The sequence below is a fragment of the Peromyscus eremicus genome, chromosome 12, assembly GCF_949786415.1.
Source record: "Peromyscus eremicus chromosome 12, PerEre_H2_v1, whole genome shotgun sequence".
NCBI classification, from domain to species: Eukaryota; Metazoa; Chordata; class Mammalia; order Rodentia; family Cricetidae; genus Peromyscus; species Peromyscus eremicus.
In genome coordinates, this window is record NC_081428.1 from 80,128,833 (window position 1) to 80,143,532 (window position 14,700).

Here is a 14,700-nt window from a genome sequence, read left to right on the forward strand (position 1 = left end):
AAGATTGAATATGTTGACTAGGGAGATCAAGGTTAGGAAGTGTCAAAGCATCTGGAGATTAAAACAGCAGTGTCTAAATGAAAGATGAGGTTTCCAGCAGAATGGACATTTGCAGAGGAGATGGTTTGTGAACAGCATTGCTTAGCAACAGAAGGAGAGAGTCCGGCACACATATGAGAACATTAGCCCATGGATTGTACGCTAAATAGTAGTCCCGGGGTGAACTCAGCAGCGTCCCTAACCAGATGGTCCTGTGCAGTTAATAAAAGCTCTTCGTAGCTTGCTGTGGCTCAGTTGGATTTTGCTGTCAGAAGAGGCTTGACACCAAACCATCATGCTCTCTTCTGCACTGTACTATTTGGTTCACAGTCCTTCTGGTGTCAGAGCGTCGTGGGTTTCTGAGAGAAGGCTTTGGGGCCCATTTTGGAGACAATCTGGCAACGATTTTTATTAAATGCTTGTGCTCTTGAGGCATGGAATTGCAGAAGTCAAACAGGTAGTCAAGCTTGAGGGCCCAGTGTTACAAACTTGGGATGCTTATGACAACGTTTTTAATACCTAAAAAGTTGAAAGGAATGAGATATCCCTAAGCCCACAGTTGATTAAATTAGTTATAGTACCTCCATTCAGTGAATGAACTTTGTAGCCATGAAAAACACCACACTGGAGGAAAATATTCATGTGTGAACTACTGGTTAATGTCCAGTATGGAAACCCAGCAGGAATGTGGCTGTGGTGCTCATGGTTGTGACTGCTGTGGGGTTCGACTGTCTTCTGCTTAGGTTTCTGTCAGTGTGTATATATTCCTTCTAATAAAGTCAGAAAGAAGTGAGACTTTTTAAAGAAAATAATGGTGATGCTCCTCTTTCACTTAAACTTTAGATTACCAGAGTCAGGAGTCATTTTGTTAACGAAGCTCACAAAGGTTTGACATGTTCATCATCATTAAGGCTGTCACTCAGCCCCATCACCCATATTCCCAGGTCTGTTATCTTGCACCTGGATTTATAGCTGAATTGCCTGAGGCATTTCCAGAGGAATCTTTTTAAACAAAAGGAAGACCTTTCTCAGGGGCTGCTGAACCTCTTCTGTTGCACATCAGAGGCTCCCAGACTTAATCTCAAGAGAGCAGATTTCTCTCGTGAGTCACCACATCTAGTTCCGGACTTCCTTGAAAATGTCTGCAGAGCTGTGCATGAGGTCATTTTTTAAGCTCAAATACCTACTTTTCTTTGAAAATCTTTCTCCCTTTTCAAAAAGATCATAGCAGAAGTTAAAAATAGATCACTTTTTGCAAGCTACACTGTACATCTGGCATGACTTCCCGAGTATTGATGGCATGGTATGTCACACCAAGGACTGTCAAGTCCAGCTCTTGCAGACTTTGGAACCTGAAAGGGCCATCTGGACAACCGGCAGTTTTCACCCTTAATCCAAGTCATGCTTTCGGAAGTTTCTGAAAGTCACATGGTGTCACTGCTCTAAAGGTGGAGGGACCTGGGAGAATGGCGCTGATAAATGAGACAAACTAATGAAGTCTTAGGTGATAACCAGCTTTATCCAGAGCCTCAGACAGTTTATACCCTGAGGGTTAAGAAAGGTCACACAAGTAAAGTTCTCATGCGTTCAATCTGTGTACAGTCACACGGACAAGCCATGCATGGCAAAAACACGTTTTTCCATAGAGGCACACAAAGCATAGTTTAAACATTTAATTGAATAGCAACAGCAAGCCATAATGAATAATCTGAAGTCAACTCCTCTATCTGCTACACCTGGGAAAGGTACAAAAACAGATTCTAAGAACAATTCCATGTTTTTAAAGGAACTGAGGTCTCTAGACTCTTGTCTTTTTCTTGGAGTGTTCTCACAAGCCTCAGAATTCTCCTCCTCACACAGTTCCATTCCTGCACCATGTTCCAACATGTGGTGAAAGCAAGAATACTTGTGCTGGGCGGTGGTGGCGCATGCCTTTAATCCCAGCACTCAGGAGGCAGAGGCAGATGGATCTCTGTGAGTTCGAGGCCAGCCTGGTCTACAGAGTGAGGTCCAGGACAGGCACCAAAACTATACAGAGAAACCCTGTGGGGGGGGGGGGGGAGGGATGCTTGCAACACGTTCCTACTTCTGTGGTCATGTGACAGCAATGGGGACTACTGTCATTGTGCTACTATGTGCTGCAGACTCCTCACCTGAGACTGGAGGAGCTGCCCTGAGCCTGGGACACAGTGCACTTGTTTAGACTTCTAATCCATCATTTGGATGCAGAACCTGGGACCAGCCAGCCAGCCTACAGTAATGGTTATGTTTTATTTATAGTCAATAAGTGTATATCCTGACTTCCCAAATGGGGTACTAATATGTGCTGGAATTCACTACCGGATTCAGAGTTTTGTTCTATAAGAAATTGAATTTCATTAATAGCTACAAGCTGTTCATATTTTCTGTTTCATCATGCTTGGGTCTATACTTTTAAGTTCTATATTTGAAGAACTATATCCTTTAGATTTACTTTGTTATCAATTTTGTTGGTGTTTGATTTTTTTGGAGTTTCTCAGAGTTTATCACAAGAATCTATAGATAATTATTGGCAGACTTCTAGAATATAAGCTCAATATTATTAAAAATGATTGTATTTCTATATAGCAGCAAAGACCAATAATACCTTGAATATTTAATAGTCCAGACTTAGGTAATATTTTATCTTTTAAGGGTTTGAAGTCATTTTATGTATGTTAGATCCATAAAGGGAGAAATATATTATCAAAATACATTATATACATGTATGAAATTGTCAGGGAAAATAAGAACGGTAGAAAAACAAACAAACAAAACACAAAACAAATCCAGCAAAGGCAGTATTCATTGTTTAACTGGGTTTTTTCAGTTTTCCTTCTTGAAATATAAAGAAACTACAGAAATCTGTAGAGGGAGGGGTTCCCATGGAAGCTGTGAAGAAACTGGCGGAACCGTATCATTTTGTCCTTTTTGGTCTTTGTCTGGCGTAAGATGCTCCACTGTGGCCCTTTCGGTATCGGCAGACACTGCAGATACACTGCTGGGTGTCTTAGTTTTCATCGTACGGACACAGCTGGAAAGTCATCATGAGCATGGGTCAGTGTTACAGCCTGAATAAAACCAGCAGGGTTGTGATCGTTAAGCAGTTAGCAGTACTAGAAATTAGCAGTGTACTCACAATTCTTAGTAGATACGATTTTGTATTCCCAGCCTGGGTGCTCACAAAAGCTAACTGAAGAAAACTCATCTTTCATTTAATTCAGATAACCTGAGGGCAGACGTCTCAGGTGTGATGACTGGCTCAGTCATCTGAAGTAAAACAGGAAGGGGGTGTTTTGTGCCATTTAGTGACTTCTTTCCATTCCTTCCTCGGAACTTAACAGCATGCCTTAGGACCTTCATTTCTGTGGGAGCCTTCCTGTTTTTCTGTCAGCCAAGATATTAGATAATATAACAGTTAAAAGCCTAAATCCTAGAGACAGGAAACTTGAGTCTGCTTAGACAACAGTTCAGAGCACACGGTCTTCCTCCAACACTATACTTAGTTTTCTCATCTCTAAAATGGGTAGCAGAAGCCATACGAAAAGAGGGAGTGTGGGTTAAATAAAATTGTGCCCGTAATGGGCCTGCCATGGTGCTTGGCACACAAAATCTCAAAATATGTTATATGTTATTTCTCTCCTTTTTAATCATCTCCATATGACTAGTGAGATTTGTCTTAGTTAGGGTGTCTGTTGTTGTGATAAAACACCATGACCAAAAGCAACTTGGGGAGGAAAGAGTTTATTTCCTTTCACAATTCTCAGGGCACAGTCCAGCACTGAGGGAAGTCAAGGCAGGAACCCAGCCATGAAGGAGTGCTACTTACTGGTTTTCTCCTCATGGCATGCTTAGCCTGCTTTCTTATACAACCCAGAACCACCTGCTAAGGGTACACCACCCACCATGATCTGGTCCCTCCCACATCAATCATTAATCAAGGAAATGCCTGGCAGACTTGCCTACAGGCCAGTCTTAGGGAGGCATTTTCACAATTGAGACACCCTCTTCCCAGATGTCTCAGTTGGTGTCAAGTTAACAAAAAAAACCCCAACCATCACAAATATATATTAAGACTAATTGTAGATACATTCCCATATGTCTAGTAAAGTAACTGCTCACTTTTAAATCTACTGCTTATGTTTCTTTAAAATTCCTAAACACTCCACAGATAGAGAATCCATCTTCTGTGTAGGTACCTGCTGACTAGTCAGCACTGTAACTGTTCTTAATGCAGCCTCTGGAAACTAGTGTTCCGCTTTCACAATCCACAGGGATGCTGTGGTGCTTTGAAAGAAAATGCTCCGCAAAGAGAATGGTACTATTAGGAGGCGTGGCTTTGTTGGGGTAGGTGTGGCCTTATTGGAGGAATTGTGTCACTGTGGGGATAGGCTTTGAGGTATCATATGCTCATGCTACACCCAGTGTCTCAGTTCACTTCCTGTTGCCTTTGGATCAAGATGTAAGGACTCTCAGCTCCAGTACCATGTCTGCGTGCATGCTGCCTTGCTTTCCACCATGGTGATAGTTGACTAAACCTCTGAACTGTAAGCCAACTACCATATTTAAATGTTTTCCTTTATAAGAGTTGCTGTGGTCATGTTGCCTCTTTACAGCCATAGAAACCCTAAGACACCCAGTCCCTAGTACCAACTTCTGTCTTAGTTTTTGTTTCTATTGTTGTGAAGAGATACCATGACCGTGGCAACTCTTATAACGGAAAACATTTAATTGTGGTAGCTCACTTAGAGTTTAGAGGTTTAGTTCATTATCATCATGATGGGACATAGCAGTGTGCAGGCAGACATGATGCTAAAGCTGAGAGTCCTGTGTCTTAATAGGCAGGCAACAGGAAGTGATCTGTCTCACTGTGCATGGCTTGAGCATATATGAGACTTCAAAGCCTGCTTCCACAGAGACACACTTCCTCCAACAAGGCCACACCTACTCCAACAAGGCCACACGTCCTAAAAGTACCACTCCCTTTGGGGGCCATTTTTTTTTCAAGCCACCACACTGGGGTATTGCTGTGAAAGGCCCGACCCTGCTTTTGTTTGGAGGAATTTAGACTTTGGGAGTTTTGCATTAGGAAAGCAGTGGAATGCTTTTAGCGCTGCTTAATGGGCCATACCAGTAGGAGCATGGAAGACAGTGGTTCTAAGAGTGATTTGAACTGTGGGGTGATGGCTTAAGAGGTTTCAGAGGAGAAGAATTTTAGTATGTTGCCTAGAAATTGTTCTTGTGGTATTTTGGTGAAGATTGTAGCTGCTTAAGTTTTCCTGAGACTAAAGTTGGAGAGTTTTGGATTAATTCCCTAGGCAGAGGAAATCTCAAAACAGCCTAGTACAGACTGTATTGTGTAGTTACTAGTGTTAACTCTAATGAAGATATATAATGAAAAAGAGCAAGCTGAGCAAGGAAAAATATTTAAGGAGGAAAGGAGCACCAAAGAGTGGAATGGTGCTAAATCCTGTTTTCAAGGAGATAAGCAGATTAGCACATGGAATAAAAGGAGTGGTGACCCCAGGGCAAGATCCCACCCAGCTAATTTTCCAACTTGTGAAAAGGAATTAAAGAAGTTTAGAGCTGGGTGTGGTGGTGCACTCCTTTAATCCCAGCAGGCAGGAGTTTGAGGTCAGCCTGGTCTACAGAGCAAGTTCCAAAGCAGCCAAGCTTGGGCAGTGAAGGAAATCATTGAAAGGAGAGAGCTGGTGAAGATGTAATTGAAAGATCACTGAGTTGAAGGCCAGCCTGGTACAGATCCAGTTACAGGACAGCCAAGCTGAGGCAGTGAATTCAGGAAGCCATCAAAACCAGAAAGTTGGTGAAGATGTAATTGAACAAGGGGGCCATGTTCTAGCCTCAATAAGCAGCAGAACTTGGCAGCTTCGGCCACGTGGTTCTGGAGTTAAGGACAGAAGAAAGGGGCTATGGAATTTGCCTCCACAATTAAGGAAAGCTGCTGAGGCCAGGCATGTGTCAGGAATGTCCCTGAATGGAAGCCTAGAGAAGTTTTTGCATGAAGCTATGAAAGAGAATCCTGGATTGCCTTAGAGACCCCAAGATGTTGGAGATGCCAGAGCCATGGGACACCTGCCAAGGGGAGCTGCTAACAGGGAGTGGAACCAGCCCAAGAGAAAGAAGTGTGTTGCAGTCAACAGAGCTGAAAGGAGTTGGAGATCTGAAGAGCACTTTGACGTCAGACATGGAGATGCAGAGTTTGGAGTTTACCCAGCTGGGTTTCAGTCTTGCATTGATCCAGTATTTCCTCACTGTGCTCCCTTCCCATGTTTTAGAATGGTAATGTATATCATGTGCCATTATACGTTGGAAATATGTGATCTTCTTTTAAATTTTAATTTTATGGGGGATTACAGTTAAGAGATTGCATGCATCTCAGGAGAGACTTTGAACTTTTGACTTTTAAATAAGTTTGAGACTATTATAGACTATGGGGCTTTTGAAGTTGGACTGAATGCATTTTTGCGTCATGATATGGCTTCAAGCCTTTGGGGGCCATGGAGTGGAATGTGGTGGTTTGAAAGAAAATGACCTCAAAGGGAGTGGCATTATTAAGAGATATGTCTTTGTTGGGGTAGGTGTGATCTTGTAGGAGGAAGTATGTCACTATGGGGATGGGCTTTGAGGTCTTATCCACATCCAGTGTCTCAGTTCACTTCCTGTTGCCTTTGGATCAAGATATAGAACTCTGAGCTCCAGCACCATGTCTGCCTGCACACTGCCATGCTTCCCACCATGGCAATAATGGATTAAACCTCTGAACTGTAAGCCAGCCCCAGTGAAATGTGTTGCTTTATGCGAGTTGCTGTCATGGTGTCTTCACAGCAGTAGAGCCCTAACTAAGACAGGTGCTTATGCTCTCTGGGAAACTTGGAGTTGCTTAGAACCTTATTCCATGCTGTGGAAAAGGAGGTTATACCTCCACATTGCGAACATGAGGCTCACTCATGATTTCACACCTACGCATCTCAGAAGTTATAATGTAAAGCTTATGAGTGCTAGTGTTTTATTGCTTTAGGAGCCTAACTTCAAGTATTAAATTGTAGTGCAAGCTGGTAGCCACACTCATTGGGGAGACGTTATAGTCACATTCTTCCGATAACTTACACACTTCATTTGGTTCTCTGTCGTGTCTTATTTCATATTTCTCTTTTGCATCTTATTTCTTTATGTCATTTGACCATTTCTAGCTCATTTTGGATAAAATTTGAATCTGTTTCCCGATTCAACCTAACAGCTCACGAACGGCAGCCTTCATTAACCCACTGTCGGCTGTATTCAGACTTGAGCTCCGGCCGGTCTCTGCTGGTTCTTGGACATGTTTAATGTGGTATTTTCATTCTTTGAGAAAGTCATATATGCATATAATGTATTTTGATCATATTTACCCCCCACCCCTAATTCTTCCCACCCCTCCTCTCCACCCCCTCCCGTCTTTATCTCCTCTTTTTTTAATAACCCCCAGGTCCCATTTGTGCTGCCCGATACCCCTGGTTATGGGACCATCCACTGGAATGGGGTCAGCCCAGCAGAGGCCACATCCTTAAAGAAAGCTGACTCTGCCTCGCCCAGAAGCTGTCTGTTGTTGGCAGCTTCTCACTTAGCGGTTGGGGCTCATGAGCCTCTCCCCAAGACGTGTTGGAATGTTGGCTGGGTTGACCTGGTGCAGGCAGCCATAGCTGCTGTGTGTCCAGAAGACTCTGTTCTGCTCTGGTTCTCTGCCTCTTTAGATTGTCCTTCTCCTCTTCTGTAATGGTCCCCGAGCCTTGGATGGGTGGCAGTGTAGCTGTCCCACTGACTGTGGTGAGTTTCTGTGCTAACTGCCACCAGCTGCACAAAGACACTTCTGTGAGGAAGCCTGAGAGCCACACGAACTCGTGGGTGTGGAGACAGGGATTTCGAGGGCAGTTTGATTCTGTGTCCATCTAGAAAAGTAACAGTAACAGGTTCTCCCCTGTGAGCTCCCAGGCCATGGGTTCTTAGTCAGATTATAGTACCACACATGTGTTTCCTCCTGTAGAGCAGGCCTTAAATCAGTCAGAAAGCAGTTGGTTACCCGCATAACGCTCATGCACCTATGGGACGGGTCTTGCCGTTCCCGTCACGATGACAGCTCACAGGTTCACAACTGGAAAGACTACTGGTGATCTCCATTGCCAGTGGTCTACATAGCATCTCTTGGTGCTGTACAAACAGGACAGCAGGCAGGAGCTTCCTGGTCAGTACCGACTTGATTTCTCCGTGTCCTGTGACCAGTACTCGTGGTCTTTGGCAGTAAGCGCTTACCCACACATTCTAGTGGGAACCACAGTGGCCGTGGCCTGTGTTGTTTTGGTGTCTCTGTGTATCATTTCCTTTCTTCTACTTAGTTTGGTTTTATTTTCATCCTCTTTTAGTTTCTTAAATTTGAAATGCAGATTCTTGCTCTGAAGCCTTTCTTTCTAACACAGCATTGTAACTAGAGTTTTCCTGCCTGGCCCACAGTCAGGACAAATCCCACAGCCTCAGACTCGACCAAGTAAACACAGAGACTTATATTGGTTACAAACTGTATGGCCATGGCAGGCTTCTTGCTAACTGTTCTTACAGCTTAAATTAATCCATTCCCATTAATCTATACTTTGCCACGTAGCTCGTGGCTTACCAGCATCTTCACATGCTGTTTGTCATCATGGTGGCGGCTGGCAGTGTCTCTCTGACTCAGCCTTCCACTTCCCAGCTTTATTCTCCTCCTTGTCCCACCTACACTTCCTGCCTAGCCAATGGCCAATCAGTGTTTTATTTATTGACTAATTAGCAACACATTTGCCATACAGAACATCCCACAGCACTGCATATAAAGCTATAAGTTCTATACCAATGATGTAGCTGTATTCTACAAAGTATCTAAATGTTTTTATGTGATAATTGATATAAACTATAGATAATGTGCATGGATTTGAGATGTGCACAGATAAAGTGACCTACTCACGATCGTGCTCTGCCTCCAACCAGCGCCACCGGGAACTGTTTCCCACCCCTGGTCGCCATGCAATAGTTCCTTAATGCACCAGATTATTTGCATTATCTAGAATTTTAGATAAGTGGAACTGTAAGCCATATGTGCTTTTGGTCTGACTTCTGTGCAGCTCAAATTGCGATTCACCCACATTGTAGCAAGAGCTCTCTTCTTCCTGGCCTTTGCAGTGCTGAGCATTGCTTGTGCCCACACTGATCGGCATTACCAGTGAGGCTCCATAACAATGTTGCTTCTCACCATTTGATCAAAACCACTTTGAAGGTAAAGGTGATGGCTCACTTGGTAAGTACTTGGCATGTAAGCATAAGGACCCTCGTTCAGATCCCCAATAGCCACATAAAAAGCCACTCACGTGTATTCCCAGCTCTGCGGAGGCAGAAGCAGTGGATGAGTTCACCAGCCAGTCTAGCCAATCCAGGTGCAGCGCAAGACCCTGTCTCTAAACGTGAGGTGGAGATGCGCTTGAGGACACTCAAGCCCTCTGGCCTCTGTACACGTACACATCCACACACGTCTAATCACATGAACACACACCGTCATTCTGTTGGTCGTATCCTCATCATACGTCAAGGTTGCTTTACTATTGACTTTTTGATCTCCAGAAATTTTTTCCGTAAAATTGTATTCATTGTTCCTCTGAAAGTAGCTTGGGTATTTTGGTTTTTGTTTTGTTATTGTTTTTTTAAGCTTGCCTACACCCATTTAAGTTGAATTTTTGGCAATGTGAGCAAATAAAGTTTAACCATAATCTAAAAAGTTACTGAAATGTTTCCCCCTTTTCCAGGTGAAAACGTCGCCATCATATCATCAGTCGAAAGGGGAGCCTCCTGCCAGGAAGGTGAGTTTTAAAGGCAAAACGGCCCAGAGAACTACCTTCTCTTCCTGCGCATTCTTCGGTGTGGTCAGTCTTCTGTAAATAGCAGTGCTGTTTACTTATGTTAACGTTCTCAGGCTGTTTCTGATTGGATGCTTTGATGGGTTGCTAGGATTCCTTGATTCTTCTAGACCAGCCCTCTGGGATTTCGGGCTCAGCAATCAGTCTCCTGGCAACTAAGTACTGTATGCATTGTGGAGTTAGCATCCACAGCCTCCCAGGGCTGACGTCCTCATGTCCGAGGGCAATAGCAGATGAAGAATGTTCTGAGGGGAAAGCCGTCTAGTGTTCTCAGTGACATGTTTTCCCTCCAGGTAGCTGTGCCCAAAATAAACTGTCTAGAGATACTGCTTTTCAGCACACGCCACATAAGGGCCATCGAAGATGCTGGACTGGATGTCTTCTGTGCCACTGTTCCTGCCGATGGGCTGTGAGTCTCTGACCGGAACCATGCTCAGACAGCATTAAGAGAACCTCTACAGCCCCTTTCTCTACCCTGCTGTAGCTGGTGTCTGAAGCAGCAATTCTTAACCTGTGGGTCCCGACCCTTTCACAGGGTCGCATATCAGATACCCTGCATATCAGATGTTTACATTATGATTCATAACAACAGCAAAATTGTAATTATGAAGTGGCAACAAAATAATTTTACGGTTGGGGTCACCCCAGCCCGAGGAACTGTAACGGGCCACAGCGTTAGGAAGGTTGAGAACCACTGGTGCTGAGGATGTAAGTGGCCTGGCTTCCCTTTGCCTTCGTTTACCGCTTTTTCTGATGGTTGAAGTGCTGGGTTTTGGTGTTTTATTTTGATTTTGTGCCCTCTCCAACCTGTTTTTAAATTTTAGCTGGCAATGATGTCAGCAAAGTGTCTCTGGAACACAAACGTCAGCTTGTGGCTCTGTTTACCCACAGCTGGTTTTAGCTTCAAAGCAGTGGGACACACACCGGTCCCTCTTCTCTGCCCGCAAACTCTGACATTTTCAAACAGAAAAAGGATAAAAACAAGACCCAACATCTGAAAAGTCAGACAGGAATAGCTCTGCACTTTTTCCAAGTATCATGGGCAGGCAAGACTGAGGGGTAGAATGTGGCTTCTCAGAGCCACCTGGCTTAACTTGAGCAGTTAGTCAGCTTCTTGTCACTACTGTGAAATGCAGCTACAGAGAAGAGGAGATTCATTTCCCGTGTGGGTTTGGATTCATGGCCTGGGAGCTTCGTGGGTGTGGGCTTTAAGAGCAAGTGGTACATGGAGGCAGGACCACATTTGAAACAGGTTCTCATCTCCTGAGCAGGCAGTGGAGGGGGGGTGACCAGCTTCCCGTAGTTCCCAAGGACTGAAGGGTCTCCTGTTAGGCCCCTTCCCAAACGTCCATAGCAACTCTGACCACTGCTGTGCAGACCTTCCTGAATCTCTGGGTACCGTTAGCAGCCAGTCACAGTAGAGGCTTGTTCATCTCACCCAGTAAACATGAAATAATTACAGTAATTACAGAGGGAAATTGGTTTGTAGGAGCTCTTGACCAGCACCCATGCCGCACACATCCAACATGATGATTAAAGGCATAGGCTTCACATATAACCGGGCTTAAACGCAAAGACTCTAAAAGCTGGCTTCTTTCTTCCTCCCGTGTGAGACAGTGATGATCTTAGAATGGCCCTAAAAACTAAACGAAGTGCTGTTGAAGTGTGCAACATTTGTGCTGGATGCGTAGCAAGTATTGTGGTGAACACCATGATTTAACATGGGCCGTCAACTCCCGTGTGCCTTTCCCATTGACCATGTTGTTTACTTGTTTTTACTCAGTCATCAAGTATTTCTTTATGTAGCTGCAGAGCTAAGCATTGGACAAAAGGTGAAAATGCAGTCTTTGGCCTCAAGAATCTCAACACTAGACAGGTGATCCCACAACTACCGTGCAGCTTGACCATGCCAAGTAAAGTGTGCCGGGTGCTCTGGCATCCCCAAGAAGGGGCCTTGTTTCTGAATGGCTGAGCGTCCTGCGCGACCTCATGTTCTTTGTGATTAGAAGAACAGTGAGGGGCTTGGAGGGATGGTTAGCTACTCCTCTGCAGCCTCGTGAAAGCAAATTCTGCCATATAGCTAGGAATTTATTAGCTACTCATTTAGAAGTTGATCGATACACCTGTTTTTCAAACTTGGTAATGCCTTAGCTGTGTGGTTTCAGATGTCTGACCCAAATCAGAGAAGGATGCCACCACAGATGTCTGTTGCTCCTCTCATCCACGTCGTCTAAAGGAACATCCTGTCTGAGGCTTGGGAGCACCTTTAGTCCCAGCGCTTGGGAGGCAGAGGCAGGCAGATCTCTATGAGTTCGAGTCTAGCCTGGTCTATGTAGTGAGTTCCAGATCAGCCAGGGATACATAGTGAGACCTTGTCTCAAAATACAAACAAACAAACAAACAAACAAACAAACAAAAAACCACCAAGCCAGGACTACATTCACATGGCCCTTGGTGTTATTCTTAAGTGGCCAAGTGTACACCTATTCCTTCCTCATATAAGAGTAGGTACAACTTTTCAAGTATTCTTCCTTACTTACACATCTTGAATAGCTTTTATTTTACCAATGAGAGTCTATTTCCAGCATTCACTGTACTGACTAACAAGCCATTAATTTTACCAATTAAAAATTTTGATTTTTTTTTTTAGTTCATTTGCAGAGTCTTAAGTATTGGTCATTATATAAAAAGCTGGGGTGGAGGGGTTTGGAAGTTGCCATTGGGAATTCATGTTAACTGGCCACTCCTGAAATGTGAATTCTTAATTAGAGCCAGTGACCACCCCTGAGCTGAAGCCTAGTTGTACTAGCACATCTTTTTATCACACTGTATGTGCTGTGTAGGTGTCTATCCCAGGATAGGCAGGGAAGGCTTCCCCAGGGAAGGAGAACTTGATCTAGCCTCAGTAAGGGGAAATGTGTCTCAGGAAGACCGAGTGAGCAGAGCTCAGTGCAGGGGAGGGGAGTAGGTTGTATGGGTCTTAAATACAGAAACGTAAGAAACTCCGGGGGGATATGTGGGGATCCAGCTCATGAGAAGCAGTTTGAGGCAGCTGCTGCTTAGCTGAGGGTAGGAGTTTCCACCTATGGTCGGTAGAAAGGCCACGGTGAGGCCCATGGAAAGAGCCGCACAGTTGTCCAGGTAGAAAAACGCCCTACCCTGAGGCTGTACAAGAAGTAAAAGAGGAGAAATAAACCCAGACCTTCCCTCCCCATCCCCTGAAAACTCTTCAGTGACCCCCAAGTCTCAGTTATCGTCATCTGAGCTCATGCCACCCAAACCTGAAGTTTCCTCCCTACTTGGGGTTTATCTCTCATTAGACTGTACACCTCCTGAGGGCAGGAACCACTTCATTATGTTTGTTCTTTAAATTGATAAGAATCAAGAAGTCGCTTGATCATTGCCAAAGTTGTGGTCAAATAAATGAGAGGTCTATGAATGAGATCCCACAGGATGTGAGCTGTTCACAGACAGGGGGTGGGGCAGGAAGTCTGTGGCCCTGGCAAGGAGAGGAAGAACAAAGCATCCTTGATGACCTAGGCTTCTGTTTCTGGAATAATCTGCAATATTCTAAGGGAAGGTTATGTAAAGAGCAGTGTGAACTTTAATGCACAATGTGTGCACGTGTGTGTGTGTGTGTGTGTGTGTGTGTGTGTGTGTGTGTGTGTGTGTGTGTGTATCTGTCTCTCTGTCCATTTACATATATCCTGGTTCAGCCTTGACTACAATATCTGTCCCAAAGTTGCTCTGATGGGTGAAAACGGCAGTGGCGTCTGGTGAACAGCGCCTGCACAAGTGACGTGTAAGAAACACAAAGGCGGCAGCTGAGTGTGTCGGCCGCACAGTCTCTCTGAACCCATAACTGAAGGATGTGAGCATTGACTCCCTGTCAGCACTGACACATGAGGAAGGAGGGAAGCAGCAGTGCTCCTGCAGGCACTGCCGACTTCCTGGAGTGCACATCTTACACAGGAGTCACTTTTCAGGAGGTCAGCATTCCTCTCTTGCCGCAGTCAGTGTATGGCACATAGCACAGCCTGTGTCCTCTCTCCAGTCTTTTGCATTTTAGATATTAAAATGTCAGCAAACAAGAATTTATGTAGACTCTGTGTAGCATATTAATAGGCTTTGTGTATAGCTAATTGTGTGTATAAAATTTCTGCTTAATTGGCTCCCACTGATACCTTCCATAACAGTCGGGAGATACACATGCGTCCCTGGGATCTTCTCAGTGTTTGCTCATGGATGACCAGAACCTGACAGGTCAGTTTACAGGGAACCCCTAGAAGAGGTCCAAGCTGGAGATTTTCATAGCAGTCAAGGTAGACCAAAGCTGTGTTCATGGGTTCTGTTCAGCCCAGAACCACACCCCTAAGACTTGCTTCTCAATTTCCCAAACAGTGAGGCTATATTGGAAGAGTCTGTGGCTGGTTTTCCCTCTCCCGGGTGTTCTGGTGTTGTGAGCCGTGTGCCTTGTCTTCCCATCATGTCAGGAATGGAGACGGTGAGACCTGCTCAGGATGTTTTCAGATTTCATCTTTTTTGAGGTTTTTGTTTTTGTTTTTGTTTTTGTTTTTGTTTTTTTTAACAAGAAAACATCCAGAACAAGGTACTGTTTCCACATCAGGAAAACTGGCTAGCCCCAAGAATGCCTGGTCGGTGATTTCACAAGAGTTAACAAAAACATGAACCCAGGAAAGCACTGAGA

The 14,700-nt window shown here is 44.5% G+C and overlaps 1 protein-coding gene across 1 annotated transcript in view; it reads left to right on the top strand.

Annotated features, from left to right (window-relative positions):
• Positions 1 to 14,700, top strand: part of Vps8 (VPS8 subunit of CORVET complex) — a 153,509-nt gene that overhangs the window by 105,532 nt on the left and 33,277 nt on the right. The window contains exon 23 of the mRNA XM_059277052.1: positions 9,882 to 9,935. Coding sequence (XP_059133035.1) covers positions 9,882 to 9,935 — 54 coding nt within the window. The remainder of the gene's footprint in view (positions 1 to 9,881; positions 9,936 to 14,700) is intronic.